This window comes from Mirounga angustirostris, unplaced genomic scaffold, assembly GCF_029215605.1.
Source record: "Mirounga angustirostris isolate CCGP_5_RB_7025 unplaced genomic scaffold, mMirAng1.0.hap1 SCAF_5, whole genome shotgun sequence".
Taxonomy (NCBI): domain Eukaryota; kingdom Metazoa; phylum Chordata; class Mammalia; order Carnivora; family Phocidae; genus Mirounga; species Mirounga angustirostris.
In genome coordinates this window covers 25,000,894-25,016,860 of record NW_026991713.1, presented here as the reverse complement: position 1 = coordinate 25,016,860, position 15,967 = coordinate 25,000,894, and the positions used below count along the sequence as shown (strand labels likewise).

General features: G+C 37.7%; 1 protein-coding gene across 11 annotated transcripts in view; it reads right to left on the bottom strand.

Annotated features, from left to right (window-relative positions):
* The window catches only part of NTN4 (netrin 4), a 127,983-nt gene that overhangs the window by 19,678 nt on the left and 92,338 nt on the right, over positions 1–15,967 (bottom strand). For 10 of the 11 annotated variants that reach the window (XR_010411387.1, XR_010411386.1, XM_064590774.1 and 7 more), the window contains exons 6-8: positions 9,614–9,827; positions 9,152–9,267; positions 1,817–1,885 (exon numbers count right to left, since the gene is read on the bottom strand). Coding sequence is in view for 9 of the 11 variants with exons in the window: in XM_064590774.1 (XP_064446844.1) it covers positions 1,817–1,885; positions 9,152–9,267; positions 9,614–9,827 (399 nt within the window). In the remaining 2 variants the exon portion in view is untranslated. The remainder of the gene's footprint in view (positions 1–1,816; positions 1,886–9,151; positions 9,268–9,613; positions 9,828–15,967) is intronic. The other variant, XM_045872823.3, reaches the window with a different exon arrangement.

The following is a 15,967-nucleotide window of genomic DNA, read 5'->3' as shown; positions in this document are numbered from 1 at the left end:
GAGAAAATAATACAGTTGTATTAAAAGATGCCAGTGCAGTTGTTTGTAAATTTAGAGAGCTACTAAATACTGAAAACCAGTTGACATTTCCACTAAACTGACTACCTTTGGACTAAATTGTCATGTTTTTTGCTTCTGATAGTAAATACCATTTTCTCTAAACTAACTTTTCTTTATTGAGCACTATATATTTCAAAAGTTTTCTTCTGGGGCGCCTGGGTGGCTCAGACGGTTAAGCGTCTGCCTTGAGCTCAGGTCATGATCCCAGGGTCCTGGGATCGAGTCCCGCATCGGGCTTCCTGCTCCTTGGGAGCCTGCTTCTCCCTCTGCCTCTTTCTCTCTCTCTGTCTCTCATGAATAAATAAATAAAATCTTTAAAAAAAAAAAAAGTTTTCTTCTGTTATTTAGCCAAGTTGTCAGGTGAAAGGAGGGAAATATGTATGTAATTTTAGATAAGATTTGTGAGGTTTTAACATTTACTTTTTTATCTTTTATGAGATTAAGTACAATGTTATCAAGAACCTAAACACTTGATTTCAGAAATCATGACTTAAAATTTTCTCTTCATTGTAATGTGTATTTCAGGCAGTATGAATTATGGAACAATAAAAAGCCTTAGATACTAGTCAAGAATATGTTGGCAAGACAAGGCATCTAATTTGCTTTAATAGTAAACATAAGGCCATTTAGAATTTGAAGATAGTAACAGTCTTAGGGCAGTGACATTTTCCTTTATCTATATTTTCCTGGTACTTGAAAGGTACAGGAGTCTAGAGTATACAGAGAGGGCAGGGAAAAGCCTTGGATGGACAACTAATCTCAGTGCTTCCCAAATATATATCCTCTTCCTCCTCCTTGCCAGTTACTGAGCATATATATTGTGTGCTAGATATTGTGTTGTGTGCTTTTCAAAAATCCCATTTTATGGGATAGGTGGCATCATCCTTATTTTACAGATGAAGAAATCTAGAGAGGTTAAGTGATCCATGCGATAGACCAGAAATCAAACCCATGTATGTTTGAATCCAAAGCTCGAGCTCTTAATCACTGTGAAATAGTGTTTAAACTGATTTCTGCTTAGTCTTACTACATGATAACTAGCAGAGATTATTACTTGAAACTGGTATTACTACATGAAACTGGCACAGGAATCATTTTAGTGGCTAGAGACTTGCCTCTTTTCCTCATAGTAGGATGGCCTTGCCTTTGCTCTACAAGCCTCCTGCCCTCACCGGGACATTCAACAGCATCTTTATTAAAAATTATTATATAAGACTGGGGTGCCTGGGTGGCTCAGTTGGTTAAGCAACTGCCTTCGGCTCAGGTCATGATCTTGGAGTCCCAGGATCAAGTCCCAAATCGGGCTCCCTGCTCAGCAGGGAGTCTGCCTCTCCCTCTGACTCTCCCCCTCTCATGCTCTCTCTCACTATCTCTCTCAATAAATAAATAAAAATCTTTAAAAAAAATTATTATATAAGACTAATGCTTTGATATATTGAGAATGTCATAGACTAAGCCTCCCAATTCCTAAAAAAAACTCTTTGTACTTGGTGTGAATAGATTCTTAGAAGCATTCAAGGAGGGGCGGCTGGGTGGCTCAGTCGTTAAGCATCTGCCTTCGGCTCAGGTCATGATCCCAGGATCCTGGGATCAAGCCCCGCATCGGGCTCCCTGCTCAGCGGGAAGCCTGCTTCTCCCTCTCCCATTCCCCCTGCTTGTGTTCCCTCTCTCGTTGTGTCTCTCTCTGTCAAATAAATAAATAAAAAATCTTAAAAAAAAAAAAAAAAGAAGCAGCATTCAAGGACTTCAAACTTACCATATGAATATTTCATTCCACAGAATGCCTTGGAGTTTCCTAACACCTGTTCTTTACATTCACATTTACCTACAGGAAGTAAATGAAAAATAGTTATTTAGAAACAAAGAAGAGAAAAAAAACCGAGCAAGTAAATCTAGGTAGCGTAACTCATTTTTTTTAATTGAAGTATAATTAACATATAGTGTTATATTAGTTTCAGGTGTCAGGTGGTAGAACTCTTTAAGGCTTGAGTGATTCATACAACATAATCCATAAATACTAAGAAACCATAAAAAGTCATTCAAACAAAGTAGAGTCACTTTCTGAATTGAATTAGTTATCATTCAATAAAATATTGACTTAGGAGAAATAGAGGTAGAAACAATGATATATTTTAATGCTTATAATTGATGTTACGATAGATATAGTCCAGCATTAAGACTCCATGCTAATGGAAAGGAACAACGGAATAGATAAACTATAGGAAAGACAACTGTCTTTTTGCGATTAATGTTCACCACAGCAAAAGTCAAATACAGTAAAATAATTGAGCAGTCTTTTGAAGGTAATGCCATCCTATTTAAAAGTATTTATCGAGCACCTATTATGTGCAGGACATGACGCTATATACTTCAGAGTATATAAAGATGAGCAATATACCATTCTTGCCTGAAGGCTTACAATTCAGTAAGGTAAAAAAAGCAAGTGTATACACAGTGATAAGTGTTCTAAGACAGGTACAATATGTGTGGGTGGGAGGGCCACATGTTTGGGAAGATGGAAAAAGGCTACATGGCTGAAGAAGGATTTGAAATGGACTCTGAAGAATAAGTAGGATATTTTTTTCTGACAGTTTAAGTGATGTGTGACAGTTATTGTGTGTCAGACATTTGGCACTCCTTGTGACAGACTTTCAAAATGCCTTTGATAGAATCTATACATAGCATCCTCATTGATTTATCTGCTTCCTCTCTAAACTGTGATCCTTGGGGCACCTGGGTGGCTCAGTCAGTTAAGCGACTGTCTTCAGCTCAGGTCATGATCCAGGGTCCTGGGTTCGAGCCCTGCATCAGGCTCTCTGCCCAATGAGAGCCTGCTTCTCCCTCTCCCTGCCATTCCCCCTGCTTGTACTCTCTCTCTCTCTGTCAGATAAATAAAAAATAAAATCTTTAAAAATAAATAAACTGTGATCCTTGAGGATGACAGTTACATCTTATTTATCTTTATATTCCTAGAACCCAGAAGGGGTAGGATTTCCATTCTTACTTAACAATTAGATATAATTTTATCATCCCTCCCCTTCTGCCCTCACTCATTGCATGTCGTAGGCATTGAGTGGCATGAAAGTAGGTAACATTTACTGAGGAGCAGTTACTATGTGCCAGGCACTATTTTAAGTGTTTTATATTTTTTATTCATCTAAGATTCTAACAGGTAGAAATTTGACAAGAATGTAGAGATGTAAGAGAGAAGAGCAGGGTGTGTTCATGGAAGAGTCAGTGGTTCTGTTTTTCTTGGGTACAGATTGAGTTGTGAATAGTAGATATCATGGAGGGCCTTGACTGATAGGGCCTGAATTTAATTTGTTAGAGAAAGGGGATTTTTTTTTTTTAGTATAGTTCACACACAATGTTACATTAGTTTCAGGTGATTCAACAAGTTATATGTTATGCTATGCTTACCACAAGTGTAGCTACCATCTGTCACCATGCAGTGCTATTACAGTATCATTGACTGTATTCCCTATGCTATACCTTTATTTTCATGACTTATTAATTTCATAAATGGAAGTCTGTATCTCCCATTCCCCTTCCCCCGTTTTGCCCATTGATAAAGGGGAATTTTCAAAGCTTATAAAAATTATTGGAATGGAGAGAAAATGGAAGTAGGGACCAGTTAGAAGCTGATGAAATTGATGACAGCAACAGTAACTGAATTGAGTGCCAACCACAAGCCATAAACTATATAAGGAACTTTATCCATATGATCTTGTTTAATATATATAATAACCTTATGAGATAGGCATTATTAACAAATGAAAAAATAAAGGCTCAGAGAAGTTAATTAGCTTGTCCAAGGCAACATAACTAACAGTAGAAGAGCCAGATTTTTAGCCTGGGTCTGGGAGAATCTGAAGCCCCTGATCTTTCCACTGTATTCTCTCTAAGTCAGATGAAATGTGGGTCTGAACAAAAGAGATGGCTGTAGGTCTAGAGAGGAAGAAATATTAAGGGAGGCTGCAGACTTAGGGTCTACAAATCTTGTCAATGGATTGGAAGAGGAAGCCTAAGAATGAACTTGGAGTTTTCCTGTCACCTTGGAGCCAAGGTGACAGAAGATTGAAGTATTACTAACAGAAATAGGGAAGCACTTCAGGGGTGTATAACTTAAGATTTTTTGTGGCAATCAATGGTTTAACTTAGTTGTTGAAAGGATGTGGAGTAGCTCACAGAGAGGAGAAAAAGCTGAAGAACCAGAACTCAGAAAAGACAAGAATCGGGAGAGCAGCAAAGACCTAGGTATCAGGAACTGTTGTGCAGTCCCTTTTATGGATTTGCCATTGGAATCGTGAACTGGGATCACTTTCAGACCTTGTCACTTTCAGCTCAAGAGTTAAATTCCAGGGAGAGCACATCTGATTGGCCTGGCCAAGACTGTATTTAATGGGGTGGGGGGAAGGGTGGCTCCCCAGAGAAAAACTGGGTTGAGCTACCGCAGAAATAGCAGGAATAAAGGGGAAATGGATCTGGTTAGGCAAAAACAACAGAGGTCTAGCATGAGGAGAATATAATGAATTAGAGTTGCTGACAAAACATCCACGTGGAAATGAGAGTATGATTCTGGTGAGATGAGGTTGGGTAGACATGGTGATGTGGCAAATAGTGACATATTGGCTCTAACTAAAGCTGCTCTAGAAACCAGAGAATGAGATGTGTAAGTGGAAAAACACAGTGGAATTAAATAGTGGGAATGAGAAATCTAAGGTTCTTAAAATTAGCTGTTGTGATTTGTTAAATAATACTGCATATAATCTAAACATAGCAGAGAGGGTTACTCATTCGGAAATTGGAGTAACCTAAGTAGATAGCCCGCAGCCTTTGATAATTCCACCAAAGCTGGAGAGTACGGTAACTACTGTGCTAAAAAACCTAATGGAACTCCAAATGGCATATATTATTACTCAACTGATGTTCTTCTTTGTAGTCCTTCAGCCAACAGGAACATACAAAGTTCTGTTATTTGAAGATACTCCCTTTTCATATGTTAAGAAACCAGACATTAAAAATTTTTTTCATAAGATTACTGTTGTAATCATTTTTTAAAAAGATTTTATTTATTTATTTGGGGGGGTGGGGAGGGACAGAGGGGGAGGGAGAGGGACAAGCAAGACTCTGCTGAGCGCAGAGTCCTTTGTGGGGGCTCAATTTCACAATCTTGAGATCATGACCTGAGCTGAAACCAAAGTCTGACGCTTAACCAACTGAGCCACCCAGGCACCCCTAAAATTTGTTTTTGAATGACTCTTTGTTGATCAGGCTTTAACCCAGATGTGTTGTCTTAAAGGAAATCTGGAAGGGGAGAAAAACCTAGTTAGTTAATATTGGGCTATTAGAACATTGTTTATAGTTCTGTGGTACTGGTTAAAACCAGTTTTCTTGTACAAATTCTGTAGTACTACTTAAAGCCAGATTTGTTGTACAGGAGGTAAAATTTTACATCTAATGTTCTCTGTCTCCTAAGAAGTGGTAGAAATTAAGGGTATCTTGTTGGTATAGTGCATTATATTTCTAGTTTGAGAAACTTATGGTAGGTAAATAGGTAGGTAGGCACATATATTTGAGAACGAACTATGGTGCTTAGAAAACTGATTACCATTTTTTCGTTGTTTAAAAAAGGTGCGACGAGCACAGCACTATTCTATACCCAATGGGAATACTGATATTTATCAGGGAACCGAACAATGGCTTCCTCAATCTGGAGCTCCTCCAGATGAATTTCAGAGACTCTCTAGGGATAGCACAGACCTAACAGCTGTTGTGGATGTGAGTTTGAAGTGATTCTGATGCCAGCACGTTATGTGCTGAATTGGTGCGTTGCCAGTTCCCTAGTAACATGATTGGCTTAATGAATGTCCTATGGTCCTAAAAACTTGATTTTTACAGATTTGGCCTAGCAGGCAAATTTGAATCATTATGAAAATCATTGTGTTAGAAAAATAGAAGAAAAGTTTCAAAAGTGGTTGGAGTTAAAATTATAGAATTCAGACTATTTAGCATTGAGGCCAAAAATTAATGGGAAAGATTTTTTTTCTTTTTCAAATGCTAAAAAAGATAAATATGACTACTTTGTATTCCTTTATCTTTCCCACCTTCTTTCCTGTTGTGAACTAAAATGAAACCATGAGGAAAATGATCACAAGATTATGTTAAGTGAAAAAAAACATGATACAGAATAACAAATACCAGTGTTTCTCAAATTTGGGTTCTTGGTTGTTGAAGAGTCCATAAGTTCTCTATGAAAGTGTATTAAAATTGTGGTTTCTTACTCTGCCGCAGTAAGAAAGGTGCAGTAAGAAAGGCACCCTGGTCTCCTTGCTGACCTCAGGGCTTTTGCACTTGCTGTTTCTTCCACCTAAACTCTCCTCCCTCTTTTATCTGTATAGCTTACTCTCTTATCTTTTTTAGTTTTCTTTTTTTTTTTTTACCTCATATGTCACCTTTCACAGGATTTTCCTTGATCGCCTTTTTTAAAAGTATGCCCCTCTGACCACTTATTATCTCCCTCCCTGCTTTATTTATTATATTAAAAAACATGACACTAAATATTTTACTTATTAATATTAGTTGTCTTCCTCCACATGAATGTAAGCTCCTTGGAGGCTGGGATTTTTATCTCTTCTGTTTTATTACTATATTTACAGTACTGGCATACATTGTGGGTGTTCAAAAAATATATGTTGGGTAGATGGATGAATTTATAAGGAATTACTAATTAGTGAGAAAACGACAAATTGGAAACACACAGAAAAAGAGACCTGAATGGCTAAGAAAGCATGAAAAGTTGCTAAAACTGTTAGTAATCAGTAAAATACAATTTAAAATGGTGAGGTCCCAGTCCATACTCATCAGATTGGCAAAAGTTGAGAGATTTGATAATGTTAACTTTAGGAGCCCCAAAATATTAAATGAGTTGAATTGTGCCCGAGTTAGTGAGGTAGAATAGTGCTTGGCCCCTTGTATGTGTTATATAAAAAATTGTTAAATAAATACAAAGTATCAGTGAGGATATAAAGCAACAGGATGTCATACTTTGCTCCTAGATGCAAATCTGTATAACCACTTTGGAGAGCTATTTGGCAATATGTGGTAAATTTGATAAAAAGCCATATTTGTGACCCAACAGTGGCTAAGTTTTACCCTAGGAGAAGATCAACAAACATTTTCTATAAAGGGATAGATAATAAAGGTGTTAAGATTTATGGGCTAAGAGACAAAATTAAAGATACTATGCAGGTATTAATATAACTATTTAAATTATAACTATAAACCTTAGAGCAGGTAGCTTGTGAGCTGTAGAAAAACAGTTGGCAGGCCAGATTTGGTCTGAGGGCCAGTTTGCCAGCCCTGCTCTAATGAAACTCTTTTTTTTTTTTTTTTTGGTGACTCTCCTTCTTAAGTACACCAAGTCACATTTAAGAGAATATTCATTGGGGTGCCTGGGTGGCTCATTCAGTTAAGTGTCTGCCTTCGGCTCAAGTCATGATCCCAGGGTCCTGGGATCCAGCCCCGCATTGGGCTCCCTGCTCGGTGGGGAGTCTGCTTGTCTCTCTTCCTCTGCCCCTCCCCCCCCCAGTGCTTGTGCTCTCTCTCTCTCTCAAATAAATAAATAAAATCTTAAAAAAAAATTATTTAAAAAAAGAACATTCATTATAGCATTACATAAAATTGGAAATTAGAAATAGCCTAAATGGCAGATAAAGAGAGAATAAAAAGTGGCATATTCAAATAATAGAATGCATAAATCTAAAAAAAATACATATTCAGATCAAAGAAAGTTTTAAAGGCATAGGTAAGTTATCATGTATATGCAATTTTAACAAACACTCTATTTATATATGTAGTAATAGTAAAAACATGAAAGATAATGATAAATACCAAAATTCAGGTTAGTGGTTATTCTGTGGAGTAAGGGAGGCTAGTGAAGTTGGAGACTGGTACAGGTCTTCGAATGTATAACACTTTAAAATTGAAATGAAAATATGAAACAATTATGGCAAAACGTAAAATTTGGTAACACTAGCAGGTGTGTATATGGGTGTTAACAATACATTTTTGGCATTTGTAATGTTTAATAAAAAGAATTTTTTGGTGACCATTTCACAATACACACAAATCATTATGTTGTACACCTAAACTAATATGTTATATGTCAATTATACCCCAATAAAAATTTTTAAAAAATTTATTGTAAGTTTCATTTGGATCATTTGGGGAGCACTTTACAACCAAATGCTGACACAAGATTTCATGCCCACATTTGTGTTTGTGTTATGGAGCAAGTTGGTGCTGAATAGAACCACCTGACTTTCTATAAGAGAAGAATAGAGGCAGGATGAACACAGAAACCATGTATTCACACCAATATCACAGCATGTTCATCAAACAAAGGAACTGGTATACATCATAGGAAAATAGAGTCAGAGGAAATAGCAGTATAGACTTGGTAGACCCAAAGAACCATATTTATGTAGGAAAGAGTGTTTTGGCTTCAGTAAAAATCATTTTTCATATTTAATTAATGGTGTTATTTTGAATTTTATTAGTTTTGTTATTTGGCTTATAATTAGTTTTGTAAAATTATTTTTGTTTTCTAGTTGTAAAAAAGATATAAACATAAGGAGTTCACACTTATCTTTGTGTATATTAAGTTTCGTTAGGTCTATAAGAATATTTTTCCTTTAAATGGATCTCTACATTTCCAAACCTAATATATTCAATTAGCTCTCACCTGTGGAAAACAGTATGTTTTAGAGAGAAACACACCAAAACACTAACAGTTTGGATAATGAGATTTGGGTATTTTTTTACTGTGATGTTTTGCATTTTCCAGATTTTCTATACTAATTAGAAATGTTACTCTAATAATCAGAAAATAAACAAAAGCTTGTTAAAATACTCTTTGGCTATCTTTAATAGTTTTATGCTTATGGGCAGGGGTGTCACTACTTTATTAACCTCAGAACTAAAGAGTTCCCCTGGTAGGATCCAAGAGTTGTTTTCTGGTTTGTCACAAATCACTGTTACTCGAGACCAGACCTGGAAATATGATAACTGGCTATATCCATTGTCTCACCTGAGTGTCGAAGTGCAGAAAATCCTTGCTCATCCTCCCACTCCCAGGTTGGCTCGCTTTTATTGTGCATGGAATGGAAGTCAGGAATTTCTTGATACCAGTCTATGTCTGTGCTGCTAATAAAATAGAAAATGATGAAGTTAAGGGCTCTCTTAGAACTTGAATGAAATGAACATATGTATGGAGACTTAAACCTAATCAGGTACCTTCCCATCCTTTTAGTTTTTCAGAAATAGTGTTTTAAGGGCCTATTGCTAAGAATAATTTATTCTGCAAAATGAACCAGACCATCTCTAGAATCTTGCAAAAACAAATGACTCCGCAGTTTGACAAAGATTCTTTAAAGAGCTGTGCAAATACATCTTTGCTGTACTGATAGCATGCAAGATTTTCCAAATCACTACCAGATCTTCAAAAGAATCTGAAGGACATATGGACAGAGCAAGAGCCATGAGCATTCACCTGCTGATGCAGTCTCCTGTGAGCGGGTCACAGCTCCCTGCGCAGTCACAGGGCCTGCAGCCGTAGTCTCCGAAGCCCCAGTACCCCACCATACACCTGTCACAATGTGGCCCTGCCACCCCAGGCTTGCAAGGGCAGTCACCATTGCTGGGGTCACAGAAGGTCACCGAGTTGAAAGGAAGGACAGCTGATCCAACTGGATGACAGGAACACACTACAAGAGAGGACACACAAACATCAATGAGTAACTGGTTATCTGTGATCTGTGAAGATCAGTCCTGAAATGGTTTCCCTTCACCACCCAGCATACCCCTAAGGCTCCTCCTTTAGCCAGTTGGTATATACTCAGAGAATGAAAACTAATTAAATTACAGATGAGAAGATAAAATCAGGAAAGCACATTTGCTGCCAAATGAACTACATTATTTATTCTAAATTAGAGGGCATTAAATATGAATGGATTTTGCTTGGGGTGCTGAGAATGAATCAGCAAAGAAGACAAGGAAGGAGCAGTTAACCAGAAAGGAAAAAAATCATGAGAGTATGGTGTTCTGGAAGCTAAACAAAGTTTCAACATCAGGTAGGCAACATGAACTGTGTTAAATGCTGACAGTCCCAAGATGGGAATTGGGAATATATTTTTGCATTTGACAAAATGAAGACCATTGGTGTCCTTGACAGGAACAGTTTCACTGTAGTGATGAGTGGTGAACCTATCTGAAGAGGACTCAGGAGATGGGAGTAGAGGAATTTGAGCATGAGAACAGACAGCTCTTTTGAGGAGCTTTTCTATAAGGGTACGGAAATGTGGTGGTAGCTAAAACTGGAGGGGGATATGAAAGTAAGTGGGTTTGAGTTTTTGTTTTGTTGATTTTAAGATGAGAAAAATTGCAACAGATTTGATGTTGATGGGAATGATCCAAGAGAAAGGGAAAAATTGATGACCAGAAGAAAGCTGGGAGCATTGTTGGAGGGATATTTAAGCATGATGGAGTAAGGAAGACAGACAGGATCTGGTGTAGAAGAGAAGGTGCTGGCCTTGGGTAGGAACGTGATCAGTTCATAGTAACAGGATGCAGGGCAGAGCATATGGACTCAGGTGCAGGAAAGTGGATAAATGCAAGAGTGGGAGCTGGTAAAACTTTTCTTCTGATTGCTTGTATTTGATGGATGAAATAGGAAGGAAAGTCATCAGGTGAGAGAGATGAAGATCGGCAGTGGGAGCGTGAATGAAAGACAAAGAAAGTGAAGTATAATTTCCAGACACCTTTAAAAGCCATACTTGAGGTTAGCGTAGTCATGAATTTATAGTGATACAGCCAAGAGGGTTCAGGTTTGAGATGGGAAGAAAGCTGGATTTAATTTGCATGGTGTTATGGACTGACTCTGTACCCCCCAGATTCATATGTTGAAGCCTAGTCTCCAGTGTGATGGTATCTGGAGGTGAGGTCTTTGGGAGGTTTGGATGCAGTCTTGGGGGTAATGAGATTGGTGACCTTATAAGGGGATGAAAAGCTCCATGCTCTCTTCTCTGTGAAGGATGTGAGGCTACAATTAGGAGTTGGCAGTCTACAATCCAGAAGAGAACTCTCACCAGCACCCAACTGTCCTGAACCTCAGTTTCTTCAGTTGGGTATCTAGGTCTCATAGAAATTTCATGAGGATGAAATGATTTTAAATGAAATTATTTCAGCAAGATACATAGCACAGTCTGACACTTATTAGGCCAGGTCTTGCTGCTAAATCTCAACTGATAATACTCCAGATCCCACTCCCTCCTTAATCCCCTTGGAAACATCTTCTATTGATTCATTTCTTTGTCATTAAAATCATAGTTTGGCTTCAATCTGGCTTCAGATCTCAACTACTGACTGTGTGACTTTTGGAAAGAGACCTAGCTTCTCATTATCCCAGTTTTCTTGTCTTTAAAATGGAAATGAGAACCATATCTATCCTCAGACGGTTGTTGTGTGGATAAAAGGAGATCATGCACATAGTGTATGGCTACATTAGTGTGATGTCTGGCACATGGTTAATTAATAGTGAACTAACAATTTAATTCAATAAATAATTCTTGTAGAGGTATAGGATCTATGCTTGTCTAAGTAATGGTGTCAGTCCTTAAGGAACTCATGGTCTTGTTGGGGAAACAGGAGTAAATAAAAACTTGCCATACATTGTGACTAGGTACTCTAAAAGAGGCCTGTGCATTCTATGGGAGCACAGAAAAGGGAACACAGGCTGACGGAATCACATGGGGATTCTTTCTTCTAAAATTTAATTTAATTTAATTTAAATTCAATTAATTAACATATGAGTGTATTATTAGTTTCAGAGGTAGAGGTCAGTGATTCATCAGTCTTATATAGCAACCAGGACGGACACCTGGGTGGCTCAGATGGTTAAGTGTCTGCCTTCGGCTTAGGGTCACGATCCTACGGTCCTGGGATCGCGTCCCACATTGGGCTCCCTGCTCAGTGGGAAGCCTGCTTCTCCCTCTGCCTCTGCCTCTTTCTCTCTGTCTCTCATGAATAAATAAATAAAATCTTTAAAAAACCAAACCAAACCAATCAAACAAACAAACAAAAACACCCAGTGCTTATTACATCACATGCCCTCCTTAATGTTCAACACCCAGTTACCCCATCCCTCCACCCCCCTTCCCTCCAGCAACCCTCAGTTTGTTTACTATAGTTAAGAGTCTCTTATGCTTTGTCTCCCTCTCTGATTTCATCTTGTTTTATTTTTCCCTCTCTTCCCCTATGATCCTGTTTTGTTTCTTAAATTCCACATATCAGTGAGATCATATGATAATTGTCTTTCTCTGACTGACTTATTTTGCTTAGCATAATACCCTCTTGTTCCATCCACATCGTTGCAAATGGCAAGATTGCATTTTTTAATGGCTGAGTAATATTCCATTATATATATACCACATCTTCTTTATCCATTTATCTGTCGACGGACATCTGGGCTCTTTCCATAGTTTGGCTATTGTGGACATTGCTGCTATAAACATTGGGTGCAGGTGCCCCTTCAGATCACTACATTTCTATCTTTGGGGTAAATACCCAGTAGTGCAATTGCTGGGTCATAGGGTAGCTCTATTTTTAATTTTTGAGGAACCTCCATACTGTTTTCCAGAGTGGCTGCACCAGCTTGCATTCCCACCAGCAGTGTAAGAGGGTTCCCCTTTCTCTGCATCCTCACCAACATTTGTTGTTTCCTGACTTGTTAATTTTAGCCATTCTGACAGGTGTGAAGTGGTATTGCTTTGTGGTTTTGATTTGTATTTCCCTGATGCCGAGTGATGTTGAGCATTTTTTCATGTGTCTGTTGGCCATTTGTATGTCTTCTTTGCAGAAATGTCTGTTCATGTCTTCTGTCCATTTCTTGATGGGATTATTTGTTTTTTGGGTGTTGAGTTTGATAAGTTCTTTATAGCTTTTGGATACTAGCCCTTTCTCTGATAAAACATTTGCAAGTATCTTCTTCCATTCTGTCAGTTGTCTTTTGGTTTTGTTGACTGTTTCCTCCGCTCTGCAAAAGCTTTTTATCTTGATGAAGTCCCAACAGTTCATTTTTGTCTTTGTTTCCCTTGCTTTTGGAGACGTGTCTAGCAAGAAGTTGCTGCGGCCGCGATTGAAGATGTTGCTGCCTGTGTTCTGCTCTAGGATTTTGATGGATTCCTGTCTCACATTTAGGTCTTCCATCCATTTTGAGTTTACTTTTCACATGGGGATTTTAAAGGAGGGGTCATTTAGATACCTGAGCTGATCCTAAAAGATGAATAGGAGTTTACAAGCTGAAAAGGAGGAGGAAGATAGGCAGTTGTGTATCCCAGTCTTTAGATACTCTCCCCATGGCATTTATTTTAAATAATTAAAACAAAATTTAATTGTGGTAAAAAACACATACCACAAAATGTAGCATCTTCACCATTTTTAGCTGAGTTTTATGTGTCTGCATTATATGTGGAAGCTCTTACCGCTCCCTGAAAATGTGAAGCTCTTTCCTGCCCTGGTGTCCCTTGTCATTCCTGCATTGCCTTTCCCTTGTCCATCTGGACCCTGACATGCTTCTTTGTCCCACTCCTTCCAGACAAGTTTAGCACTCTCTCGTCTCTGCTGAGAGATAGTGTATATCTCTATTTTGTGTGCATCATAGTACATCATTAGTATTCGTTTTATGCCTGTTGCCCTTACGACTAGACTCTGGACTCATTGACAGAAAGATCTTTATCTTATTTTTGTTTTCCAGTTGCCAGAACAGGGTCTGGTATATCGTAGATGTCCATATCATCACTTGTGAAATTGACCTGAAGGACATTCCAGGCTGTGGGGGTCATATGTGAAAGGGCATGGCCTCTTTGGGGAGTGTGAGAATTTTAGAGTGTACATTGAGTGGAAAGCAGTTGGAGTTGATAAGGCAAAAGAAAAAAGCCATAGAGTTAGGGTTGGAGCCAGACTGTAGAAGGGCTGAACCCAAGAAGTTGAATTTTATCTTGTGGGTATAAAGAGCCATAGGAAGTAACACTTTGAAAAAGCAGAATTATGACCTGGTTATAATTTAAAGATACTTTGGTAGCATTGCGTGAAACAGACTAGCGTAGGGAGAGACTGATAGCAGGGAAATGAAAGAAATGAGTGAGAACAAGGAACTGGACTAAGAGAGTAGATGCCAGAGCAGGAGGAAAGGTTGAAATGATAGGAATGAGGAGGAAGAAGGCACTGTTGAGAGACAAACAGAAATTGAGGAAGATTTTCACATTTCTAGCTTATGAAAGTGAATGACTAATATTTCTCCTAAGTTAGCAAGGCATTGTTGATTTGTTATTTGTTTTTAATTAATTAACTAGGAAATAATTTGCAGTTATATAATATGTAACACAAAATGTATCAACATGTATCAAAGTGCTATGTGAAGACATTAAATGAAATCACATAATCCAAATATAAACATTTTATTGTTTTGAGATGACTAAACCAATAGTTACTGCAATATTCAGTTCTAAGTTGGTTCTTGACAGCAGATAGGGGAGCCAGAAGAAAGATGTCTTGGACTTCCATCTATTGTAATATGTGCTTTCCTATTGCCACCATTATCTTTTACTCTAATAGAAAATTCAAGCCTTTCTAGGATTTGACCTCTTTGTACTACCATATACTTTAAAACCTACACACATTTCAGGAATGGCCAGAGAAGAATGTGATTCTATCACATGTGCTACTGGATTTCTGTCAACGTGACTTTTTACATAATTACAAGATAAAAATACCATCTGGAAACTATGCAGAACTAGCTCCAGGCAGACAGCATTAACACTTTTCATGACATACTTTTCAAACTGCACACCAAGGCTTGCTTCCATACCTTGCTCCTAAAGTTTGTGGAACAGTCAATATTTGACACACATAATCTACATTTCTTATTTTCTTCCACAATGCAAATATATTTTCTTCTTACTTGGGGAAAAAAAAAAAAAGTCTGCCTAGACTCTGGTTCAGGTTGTGATTCTCCAACATATATTTCTTACTGATTATTGGTTCTAAAGTGCAACCCAAGCACTTAGCTTTTTACATATTCATTATGATGAAGGCCAAAGTTGCATAAGTGGCAACCCGGTTAGCATGACATAAATCCTTGACATAAGCTTTGTCTTTTTGTTGGCAGATTATAGTAAAGATTGAACTATTATCATATACTATCATTCTGAACTTAATTATTTTTTTCATTATGATTTTTGGTAAAGCTCTGGTGAGTTGTCTTTAAAAGCCAAAATGGTGCTTTGAGTGGCAGCTAGATATATTTAAAAGCTATATGGCCTGTCTAGGTATTACATGATTCATAATTGGAATACTTATCACCCCTCCCAAGCCTCTCCCCTAAACCATTTGCCCATTGCTGCTCTCTCAGCCAAACTGACAGAATAAAATTATTGAAAATATCACTTTGAATTCCTAAATATTGTCACAAGATTTCTTTAATAATGCAAATGACAAATTTTAAATAGTACATTCTGTACTGATGTGTTCTAAGTAATCCTGAAATAATAATACAAAATATTCAAAACAGGTGAGATTGAAGAAAGGAAATGGGTACTTTTGCAAAAGATTTTGCAACAGGTTCCCTTCAAATAATGAATATATATTGCTATATATGATTCAAATTTTATTTACAGATACATGTTTGCAGCAATACATCTGTTGTGTGAAACACTGTCCCTCTATGAGCATTTACAGAAAAGAGTTAAGACATGGGGCTGTTCTGGAGTATCTTCTACCAGGAAACATACTGTTCGTCAAACAATGGTTGAACACATTTTTAAATAACCTTGTTTATCTACATGGCTCT